We start from the raw sequence: 11,613 nt of genomic DNA on the forward strand, positions 1-11,613 counted from the left end.
ACCGAACCCTCGCTCACATACGGAGAGGATTTTCCTCAAGGAAAAGGCCTTGGGGATTTTCTTCAGGTTCAACTCCAAGTCAACACACTAGTTCTGTGTTCCCTGGTGGTGGTTGTTGGTTATTCTTATGGTTTTACAAATTGTTTTCATCATGGCATCAATGGATGATGGTATTTTAACGACTGTCGGTTGTGTGATTGCGTGGGACTGCTTTCGCAAGAAAAGGCGCAAATGAGGTGTATGCTGCAAGGAGTGGCTTTTGAAGAGAACCGTGTATTCCCATAAGAATCTAGTTACTGAACTGGAGGTTTTCCTAAAAGATTTTCACAATTATTTGAGGATGGACCACGATACATATTTACATTTCCTTTCATTGGTCACCCCTTTTATTTCTAAAGAATATACGCTTATGACCGCGGCCTCAAGAACGTCGCCAGACACGTTGGGGAATTCCTCAAGGCTTGGACTGTTCAGGCCGAACCTTGAAGAATCCCGCTCGTGTATGGCTACCTTAAGCGTTAACTAACATCCGAAAATTTCAAATTTGTAAGGTTAAAGATATCAGAATTATTTTCATCCGAACTTGTACTGACACCAAGTGTTATCAATATTAATCATTATCTACTCTCTTTTTTTTGTTATTAATCAGAAATGTATTTTTAATGTGCATTGGCATGTGTACATCTAAAATCGAAAAAAAATTGTTGATAACTACCAAAGCAAGTATACATATTATTATCAACCAGTCTTTTTTATTTTACATTAAATACTGGTAAAAGTTATTTAGTTAACACTGTTAACAGTGCTGCTTGTTTAGCGAAGGTAAGAAAATAGTAGGTACATTACTAGTACCGAGGGATCCAAAAGTCTTTCTATCAAGTGAGCCATGACATTATTATAATTAAAAATATCGAAGGATACGGACAGACTAATAAAACATATTTTTAATTTTCATTTAAATATGCGGCAAATATGCTGCAGTCCAACGGCATTCGTTTCCACTGCCATGACCCACTTGATGGATCGCACGGTATTATTCACATAATATGATTTAGTATTTTTTCAAGTGTAACATTTTCATTGTTGATGTAAATTGTTGCTTAAATAATATGATTTTTGCTTTAAACAAACAAAAGTTAATGTATTGAATTTGAATTTGAATTGTGAACAATCAAAATCACGCAACAGCGTGATGAAGAAATGTGTAATACAACAGCGAAAGTGATGAATAAATGTCTAATCCGCTGCCGGACATCGCAGATGACAAACGCAATAATTGTTGTCCTGTAACCATAAATTATGGAAATAAGTATACAATTACTTAAATTGCAAATAGTTTGTTGGTTGGTCGTATGTCAAAACTGCTCGCCAAATTTGAAATTTTTCAGTGGTTCCTAAACGAACTGATTCCATTGATTCTCTTGTAAACCATTAACATTTGTATACGGCAAGTTGGGTTATTTTGCCTTCTTTTAACACATCCTACCTCAGGTTAAAATCCTGCACAACTTTCAAAATCAGATCGTATAAACAAATTTGTTTAGAATTTAATAAGCTACAAAAAATATTCAGGTCATTTTCATGCAGTGCAAATTATTGCTACCTATAGGGTACCTATAGGGAAATTAGAGTAGGAAAATCAATAGATATAATAGTGATATGATGATATGTCTACCTGAAATGTATTTGTTTCAGATGTTGACATTTTCGTTTCTATTGGAACTCGTGTTTTACGTTGTAATAATTTTTATCTCCCTTTATTTGTATTTCACGAGAAACTTTAATCACTGGAAAAACAAAAATGTACCATACTTCAAACCGTTACCATTTATTGGTAACGTGTACAACGCTGTACTAATGCGTGACTCTATGGGACAGATTTTCAGTGATTTGTACAACAAAACAATGAAACCTTTTATCGGATTTTTCATATTGGACAAACCTTGTCTGCTACTAAGAGATCCCCAACTTATCAAGAAAGTCTTGATCAGCGATTTTCAACACTTTTACGACAGAAACATCCTGAACAACAAACGAGACGATCCGATCTCCACCCACATGTTATTTCTTCTAAAAAATCCCGAATGGAAAGACATCCGGGGAAAAATCACACCGGTGTTCTCTTCGTCTAAAATAAAAATTATGTCTAGATTAATAGAAGACGTTGGACAGGAAATGGTAGATTATCTTGAAAAAACTGCCATGATAGACTCCACAGTGGATATGAAAGACGTCTCTCTTAGATTCACCGTGGATGTGATCAGCACGGCAGTATTTGGTGTGAACGCATATTCGTTTCAAAACGCAAATTCCAAATTCAACGAAATCGCTCAAAAATTATTCAACTGGGACGACACTCTAACCGCCTTTCGTATAAGATGTTATTTCTTAACGCCCATGATTGCTAAACTATTTAGAATGAAATTCATCAATCCGCACTGCGCCAGTTTTCTGAAAAAATCTTTTCTCGAAATCATGGACAGCAGAATTGCTTCAAAAGTCAGCAGAAACGATTTGATCGATATTTTATTGCAGTTGAAAAGTAACGACAAACAGTTTATGGGTTGGTTGCTAAACGTCCAAACAAAACATTATGTTCAAATTTAATTTTAAGATGGGGACAAACTCGTCGCTCAAGCTGTGATGTTTTTTGCTGCTGGTTTTGAAACCAGTAGTTCGACCATGGCGTTTGCTTTACACGAATTAGCCCAACATCCAGATATTCAAAACAAACTGCGACATGAAATTGATTTAATTTCTGGAAAACACGATGGCATCAATTATGACTCTCTTAAAGAAATGGAATACCTGGACATGTGTGTCAAAGGCAAAGTTTTGTAGTTTTTCTTTATCTATAATTAAATATGTACTGTATATTTTAGAAGTACTAAGAAAATATCCAGTTCTTCCGTTTTTGGACAGAAAAACTGTCACCGACTACAATATTCCAGGAACTGACGTCGTTATAGAGAAAGACACGCCCGTTTTTATACCAATTTTAGCTCTACATAATGATCCACGTTATTTTGCCAATCCAGAAGTATTTGATCCTGAACGATTTTCTAAAACGAATGTCAACAATATTGAACATTTTGTGTACATGCCTTTTGGAGAAGGACCACGGAACTGCATCGGTATGCCTTTCAAGTGTTCTGTAAATTTATTTTTATTGTTGTTGGTTTTGACAGGTAGCAGATTTGGGAAATTAACTACAAAGTTAGGATTGGCGTACATTTTAAAAAGTTTTGTGGTAGAAAAAACCTGTTTCACTGAAGCCAAAATCAGATTTAATCCAAAGGGAGTGGCTCTTTCGCCACTTAGAGGCATGAAGTTAAAACTAAGGAAAGTTTAACAATTAAATATCCATGGATTCCAAGTATAACCTGTTGGATGTTTTATATAACTATTTTGTGCGTTGGTTGAATATAAGCCGTTCACGATTGTTTTAAACACAGTCCGAATTTGAAACAATCGTGAACGGATAATATTTTCAAATGTATACATATATCACTTATATATTGTACATACAGAATAGTATATTAAAATATAAGTTGCAGAAGGCATCTATTCAAGCACGAATTTGAAATTCCGAAACGAGCCGCGTAGCGGCGAGTTGAGGAACAAATGAGTGCTTGAAGGACCTTCTTGAACGTATCTTTTATACTATTTTTTCTATTTTGCCACTTTATACCATTTTATAAATAAAAAAATTTAAATGTAGGGAATTTTGTTGCGACAATTTTTCTTTTTTTTTAATTATTGAATAAATTTTAAGTATTTATTTTTTTATTTATGTACGGTCGGTGGACAAATAAAACTGGGACACTTAAAATTTAATCTATGTAAATCAGACCATTGAATTGTCAATACATTTGTCAGTGTCTATATAATATGTCATACCAAAGTTAACCTATTTGTGATAAAGCCGTAATTAAACGATGCAAATTTGTAAATTTTGACTTATGTGATTGTCATTTTTGTCCCAGTTTTATTTGTCCATCGACTGTACCTCCATTTTGATTCTGTAATAGACATAGGTACATATTAACAAACGCGATGTCATTATAGCCATTAATTCACGGAACATTTTACGAAAATTTTTAGGTTGGCAAAGCTTGATTCGGAATTAGGTATCTTGTCATGCATGTCAGTTTAGATTACAAAATGTGTCAAGAGCAGGTGTTCAGGGGAAAATTTTGATTTGAGCAAATACACAGTATAAATATTTGCACTAATAATAATTTGTTCCTAATAAATACGTCTTATCAATTTAGTGATTTTATTTTATTTTATTTTTAAATGGTGTAACTTTGTTTGTGAGCGTGAGCGTGTCGTGCTGTGGTGTGTTCTCGTGGAATCACTGTTATTATTCTTCAGTTTATCTTTGTACATTGTGAGTGTGACTCAAAGTGAGTATGATGTAACGATCTAGCATCTGATCTCTCAATTTACATTATTGGCTATTAAATTAATAAATTCCACTCGGTACGTCGGTCGTACCGTAGTGTTATCTTCCGATAACACTATCTACTCTGTTTTTATAGTATGCCTGTGTGTAAATTATGTGAAAGTGATGTCAAAAGAACGGACAAATATTTCAAATGTCTTTTTTGTTACAATAAATATCATGTTAAATGCTTAAAATATGATGAGGTTGACATAAAAGTTCTAAGTAAATTTAACAATTGTTTTATATTCGAGGGTTCTTCCAAAGTTGATGCTTTACGTGATTCTGTTGACAAGTGTGTAACTTTAGTTGAGCAACAAAGTGAAAAAATCAAACTTCAAGAAGCAATTTTAAATAACCTCGGAAAATAAAAAAGTCCTTCCTTCGCCGAGGTTGCAAAAAAAAATTCCTCGATTATACAGGGTGTCGCAAAATTAACGTATTTCAAGTCGGGGGTCTTGTAGAAAAAAAACTCAGGAATCTCGAAAAAATAAAATAAAAAATATAGGGAGGGTCTTTACAAAGATATATGGGTCGGAAGGTTCAAACTTTTCATTATGTTTTCTTCAAATAAAAAATATAAATGGTTGACATTCATTTTGAAATATGGTGGGGATGATTATGTGAAATATTAAAATATAAATGAAAAGACATTTCTTGAAAAAACAGCTTTATCTCGAAAAAATAAAATTTTTATTTTTCCAATTTTTGTTCAAAAGGGAAGTACAACATAGCTAGAATATTAATCAGGTACTTTTGAACAAATATTGGCAACTTTGATATTTTTTTTCAGTGACAGCAATTTTTTTTAAACATTTTTACTTAGTCAACAGGATGTCCCCTACGAAGCCACCAACTCGGAATAGGATAATTTAAGACTCCTGTATTATTACCAAAAAACGATAAACAATCGGTGTCTATTACAAAAAAAGATCTTTTAAGTAAAATTGATACCATTAAGTCTAATGTTGGAATTTCTGCTGTTAAATCCGGACGTCATTATTAGTTGTTATAACAATGAAAATACTGAAAAAATTAAAACCCTTGCTTCTCGGAATTTAAGTAACTATAATGTCAAACCGTTACCTACGTTAAATCCGAGGCTTCGAGTAGCCGGTATCGATGCTAGTACCACCGAAGATATATTTTCTGATTATATTGTTCGTCAGAATCCTTGTTTGTTTAATGGTGCTCATACAGTTAGAGACACGGAATTTCGGGCATCATTTTTCTGTCACTTCTTGTAATAGTAGTGATTATCGCGTTTTCGTGGATCTCTTATCATCTTTGTGTTGCCTCTGTGGGTCTGATTTGTTGTTTTTAGAGGATTTTAATATACCCGAGTTTGTAAGTTGTCTATCCGGTCTTACGATGTCAACCCAATATAACTGTCTAAACCACTTGATTAATTTCTTCGATCTTATACAGTGTAATTCGATTGTAAACAGTAGTAACAAACTGTTGGACCTTGTCTTGGTTAACAGTCAAAATAAGTGTCTCCTTTCAAGAGCACCTAAGTCCTATGTCAAGGAAGATAATCATCACCCTGCCCTTGATATTGAATATCAGTTTCCGAAAACATTTCTGAAAAGCTTATCTCCTGTAACCCATAACCATGAATTCCATTTCAGAAAAAGCAATTTTCATCTTCTTTATGCATCGTTGTGTGAAATTAACTGGTCTTTTCTTTCTCAATACAGAAGAAGCTGTTTCTAGTTTTTATTCGATGCTATACGAGATCTTTCAACTATAAATATGTTCCCAAAAAAAGATCTTGTTTTAGATCTTACCCTGTTTCGTTTAATGGGAAATTTATACATGGGATAAAATTAAAAACTTCTGCATGGATGCGTTACAAAAAATCTGGGCTGTCCGATGTTTACAATGTTTTTAAATCTTTGATTGAAATCGGAGATTAATCAAGCATATTCTTCATTCATAAGTAAAATCAATAACAATATGAAAGATAATCCCAAACAATTTTGGTCATTTCTAAATTTGAAACGTAATTCCGGCACTATTCCATCTCTAATGACTTATAATGATGACTCCTTGAATAATGCTCAGCAGGTAGCTGTACATGTAATAACTCCGTAAAAATGGAAACTTCGTTCTCTAGCCTGAATGTCAACTCTATTCATGTCACTTCAATAACTGAAAGTCCACTGTAACATCTGGACCTAACTTGATTCCTGCCTTTCTGATAAGAGACTGTGCTAATGTCTTCTTGACTCCCTTGTTAATTCTGTTCAATATAATTTTCAAATCGTGCACATTTCCTAGTCAGCGGAAAATCTCGCATATATGTCCAGTCTATAAAAAGGGAGAAAAATCCAAAATACTAAACTACAGACCAATAGCGATAATTAACAATTTTTCAAAAATATTCGAACATCTGTTGCATATGCTAATTTATAATCATGTTAGTGCAATACTATGTATAATCGCCTAAACAACATGGGTTCATTAGAAAGCGTTCAACCGAGACAAACCTTGTTACCAGAACGCAGTTTCTGTCTGAAGCCTTAGATGATCAACGGCAGGTGGACGTGATCTATACGGATTTCTCTCACTTAAATTTTATTTAATAATCTGGTGTGGTCGAGTTTGGTCCCAACAAACGATATAAATAAATTAATTAATTAATTAATTTAAAGACAGACGTTAGTGGACATTTGACTCGCGGCCCGCAAATTGATATGTGACTCATGTATAAATGACCATGCTGGATAAACGATGCGAACAGCATTATGCGAGTTTGAGATGCGAACTATGTGATCCGGTTTATGTTTGAATTGTTTCCCCGACTACATTGAACCCGACGCTGTAGCCCTGGAACCTCATAGACCAGCCCGGTCTACTCCGGTGATTGAAAATAAAAGGGAAAAAGGTACTAAGAGACACGTGTCAGCTGGTTTAGTTCGGTCAGGTCAGGTCAGGTCAGGTCACTGTTCCACTTATGGGTCACGCGGCCAATTTTGTGCTCTTAGCCGGAGCACAGCTAATTGAGTGCGACGGACACTGGCGGTAGCTTCCCGAACTCGAGAGCCCCAAGGCACGAATGAAAATATTTTATAACGATTTTTAAATTTTAACATAGATCGTAAGTCAATATTTTAGTAGCCATTTTCAACAGGGGGAGAGATAATAAGAAGCCCACAATGCTAATACAAAAATTGTGAATAAAATAGGATATGGTAATAGTATATTAATCAACATCTTGTCTTCAAGTTCTGTCTACATAAAAATTATTATAATAATTGCTTAATTTTGATAAATAAATTTTAATAAATTTACTTACCGTTCTAGAACACCAAAATTGCTTACCGTCGAGTTTATCGTTAGCAACGAGTAAGCACAACTTACCGTTTTGGAAACAAGCGTGATAAACAAGCAAATAGAGCACAATCGCGCAAAAATGTTAAAACGAAAATCATCACGCTGTCTTTAATTTGTCTTGTGTACGATTGATTGTTTTTATGGATTAAATTATGAAAAAAAGGTGCTTGTTTGTGCAAATGTTACACATTACTTTCCGACCCTGACGCACTTTAAGTGCAGTATAAGTAAAAGTTTCGATGGAGATAAGTTTTTGTTGTTTGCAGTTGACCTCATGGGTTTTGAACCTAGGGCGCATACCTCTGTGCAATATCGAACCAAGATCACTGAGACGAATCATGTGCAGAAATACGAGCAGGGACGGATACATTTCCTGCAGGAAGAACGTCTTCACATACAGAAGAAAACGTTCACCAAATGGATGAACACATTTCTTCAGAAGGTAAAAAATGTCGAAAGGATAATCGAAAAAAAGGATCGCCGCAAGTTGCATAATCAAAAGGCGACACGTTGTACAGGGTAATTATAAATGATTGTCCCATCGCAGTTAGCGTTGAAAACCCATACAAATTTTGGATGTGCCGGCAGCCTCGCAACGTTAGACAAACTATAGTAGACAGATTTCTACTACCGCCAGGAGCGCCACCTATCGGCGATACTAGTCTCACTCATGTTATGAGGCTTGTGGCACATTCACCTACGTCATTAACGCCTACTGTGATGGGACAATCATTTATAATGACTATACGCACTGTTCGTAAAGTTCGGAATAAATTCGATAAAACTGTAAGTATTAATTTCTGAGAAAAATCCTCGAAGAGGTCAACTTTGCTTTTAAAAAGCGCATATTCTTCAGTACTTTGCTTATGTTATCAACTTCTCATCTCTTAGGTATGACGTCATCAATAATTTTTTAAATCACAACCCCCACTTTTTTCTTCTTTTTCTGATAGACCTTCGTACTACCTAAATGATGAGCAAAAAAAATTGGTACCTTACATAACAATTTTTTTGAGAAAATGACAATTGATAATTCAAAAAAGTAATTTAATTTTTAAGGTAAATATTTTTTTTTTCTATGGGTTTAGTTAAAATTGAAGATTTATTTTAATGGAACAAACAATTTAGAACATTTGCGGCAGAGAATTTGCGCTGAAATGGAACAAATAAGCCCTGACATTATTGAGCGCAGTGTACATAGTGTCGGTAAGTGCTAAATGGTTGGCGGGAGGCAGTTTCAACATCGAGTTGAATGTTATTGGTAACCTTAGATGTTTGTTTCATTTTTTAAGGCCAATTAAAATTTTTACAATAAAAATTAAATTAAATTTTTGGAGTAAAATTTGTCATTTTCTCAAAAAAATTGTTATGTAAGGTATGAGTTTTTTCATTCATCGTTTAGGTAGTGGGAAGGTCTATCAAAAAAAGAAGAAAAAAGTGGGGGTTGTCATTTAAAAAAAATTATTGACTTCATAACTAGGAGATGAAAAGCTATCTACACAAGTAAAATATTAACGAATATGTACTTTCTAAAAACAAAGTTGACCTCTTCGAGGATTTTTCTCAGAAATTAATACTTACCTACAGTTTTATCGAATTTATTCCGAACTTTACGAACGCACTGTATACTGTGTGTATTATGTATAGGTCTTTAAAAAGGTTTTTTTTAGTTTTAAATATAACTGTCACATCGAAACTTCGCGCAATATTCTTTCACAGTCCCGAATTTTACGAAAAAGAACAAAAAGGCTTAGGATTCTTCTGTGAACAAGCTTCAGAGGCTGTTCACGGTGATTTCCAAAAACTTGGAAACGTTACAAAACTAATGCAAATAACTAAAATTTTGTGAGCATCTTTTTGCAGCAGTAACTGCTTATTATAGTGTACACATTTAGTCCTTTTTCTTACGCTTTTTTTACTTGTTGTTTCTTGTATTTGCATAAAATTTGTTATACTTTTGTCTTATACACAGTTATTTTTATTTACATATTAAAAGGAAGTACCTCTACCTGCTTAAATAAAAAAGAAACGCAACCTAAAATGATTTAAAAAACAGAATGTGTCGTAAAGACGCACGATAGAAGTGAAACTTTTATATTACAGGGAAACATTGTAATTATTCATCAATCACTTTTAAATAGCATATTCACATCAAAATTGTATATTTTAATGATGAAAATAAATTATAAACAACGATAACACTAAACAATATCGAAATGCGTGACTCATTGTTCATTTTTAAGCCTCCAAATCAAAGAGAGGGCATTATCGATAAATGCCGTGAGTGTGACAAAGACAGAGACACTGCTTCCACTCGACCCAATAGTGTTTACCCCCACCACTTTTCGTCACACAAAAAGGTTGCCGATCAGAATTTCAAGACCCTCCCATAAAAAGTTTCACTTCAAAAATCATTTCCTAAGACATTGCAAGCTTAAAGAAATACAATAAAAACAGTTTTATCTATGAGCAATTTTTTCGAACTAAAATATCCTTCCGACGAACCGTGTACCTACCTACAGTTAGAAATCATTTCATACTCAGTATGGAGTGAAAGTTCTTAAGTTCTAAATTTAAGTTCCCAGCTGCAATTTCGCTTCCATCTAATCGCACAATTCACCTCCAGGTTGGAATGGAAGTGGATGACTTGTTCGTGGATCTGGCAGACGGAAAAAAATTACTGAAATTCTTAGAGATCATATCCGGAGAAAAACTGGCAAAACCAAACAATGGGAAATTTCGGGTACACAAAATTGAAAATGTTAACAAGAGTTTTGCGTTTCTACACACTAAAGTCCGATTGGAAAGTATAGGAGCAGAAGATATAGTCGATGGGAACTCTCGACTCATCTTGGGCTTAATCTGGACGATCCTCTTGAGGTTTCACTTCCAAGACATCGAGACCTACGTGGTAAGTCAAGTCGCTTCGTTTCTTCGCTCGTCTTTATGAGTTTCCTTCAAGGACGAAGAAAATGAAAATTCCGAAAAGAAATTTGCTAAAGACGCTCTTCTCTTGTGGGTTCAGCGTGAAACGCACGGCTATCCGGGGGTAGAAATTCGCGATTTCTCGTCATCGTGGCGAACGGGGTTAGGGTTCAACGCACTTATCCATGCCCACTGTCCAGACTTGTTCGACTACCAACCATTACTGAATAACAAGAACATAGACAACTTGAACCACGCTTTTGACATTGCCAACAATGAATTAGGAATCCCGCGCCTTTTGGATGCCGAAGACATCGATAATTCCAGGCCGGACGAAAAGAGTATAATGGTGTACGTCGCTTCTTACTACACAAAAATGAAGAAAAATCAGTAAGACCTATAGCAAAGGTATTTTTGTGTAAGCGTTTCCTAATCTAATGGGTCATATGCATAGGCCATTAGCAAATGCTTTTACTTGTATTAGTGAGAGATAGAAATACATGGACTCTATTAGATAGAAAAAGACAAATATGTATATAGTATCAGCAAATGCTTATTCTTATGCATACTACTCATTAACCTACGTTCCCATTAAAAAAAAATCATGTTGGCTTTGTATTTTGAAAACTTATTGATAAAGAAATATTTTAAAACATTTGAAAAGTAGCTTCCAATGAGTCCTAAGTCTGTTTAAAATTTCAGGGTTCTAGCCAGTGGCGGCTCGTAAGGGAGGACTTTGGGGCGGCGCCCCTCCCCCCAGGATTTATAAAGAAATAAGATTTTTTTTTAAATGTGTTCAATTTTTTATTGAAGATACCTATTGTATTAGTTGATTTATTTATTTTGTCAATATAAATTTATTGCATGCAAAGGTTGCAGTAATCGAATTTATCAGCGGTAAG

The 11,613-nt window shown here is 34.5% G+C and overlaps 1 protein-coding gene across 10 annotated transcripts; it reads left to right on the forward strand.

The window, feature by feature from the left end:
* Positions 1–663: 663 nt before the first annotated feature.
* On the forward strand, positions 664–11,602 carry LOC138129513 (alpha-actinin-4-like). 10 transcript variants are annotated; one of them, XR_011159226.1, is made up of 9 exons: positions 664–822; positions 1,696–2,563; positions 2,615–2,827; positions 2,883–3,134; positions 3,189–4,409; positions 8,053–8,228; positions 10,413–10,697; positions 10,749–11,129; positions 11,414–11,602. XR_011159226.1 is itself a non-coding variant. In XM_069045821.1 (5 exons), exons 2-5 carry the CDS (start codon positions 8,061–8,063, stop codon positions 11,436–11,438), a joined length of 831 nt encoding a protein of 276 aa, XP_068901922.1. In that variant the 5' UTR covers positions 3,356–4,393; positions 8,053–8,060; the 3' UTR covers positions 11,439–11,602. The 10 variants fall into 10 exon arrangements, 4 of the variants coding, with proteins under 4 accessions (XP_068901922.1, XP_068901921.1, XP_068901924.1 ...); XR_011159225.1 differs by having other exon boundaries at positions 10,749–11,119; XR_011159227.1 differs by having other exon boundaries at positions 10,749–11,101.
* Positions 11,603–11,613: the final 11 nt, after the last annotated feature.

This window comes from Tenebrio molitor, chromosome 4 (genome assembly GCF_963966145.1).
Source record: "Tenebrio molitor chromosome 4, icTenMoli1.1, whole genome shotgun sequence".
Classification (NCBI taxonomy): Eukaryota; Metazoa; Arthropoda; class Insecta; order Coleoptera; family Tenebrionidae; genus Tenebrio; species Tenebrio molitor.

What these genes read in the sequence shown, in the direction of transcription:
- LOC138129513 (XM_069045821.1), top strand. Translation starts at nt 8,061, where the DNA reads ATGGGTTTTGAACCTAGGGCGCATACCTCTGTGCAATATCGAACCAAG. An exon ending in TGAACACATTTCTTCAGAAG is followed by an intron (nt 8,229 to 10,412) that starts GTAAAAAATGTC and finishes ATTCACCTCCAG; the next exon opens with GTTGGAATGGAAGTGGATGA. An exon ending in AAGACATCGAGACCTACGTG is followed by an intron (nt 10,698 to 10,748) that starts GTAAGTCAAGTC and finishes GTTTCCTTCAAG; the next exon opens with GACGAAGAAAATGAAAATTC.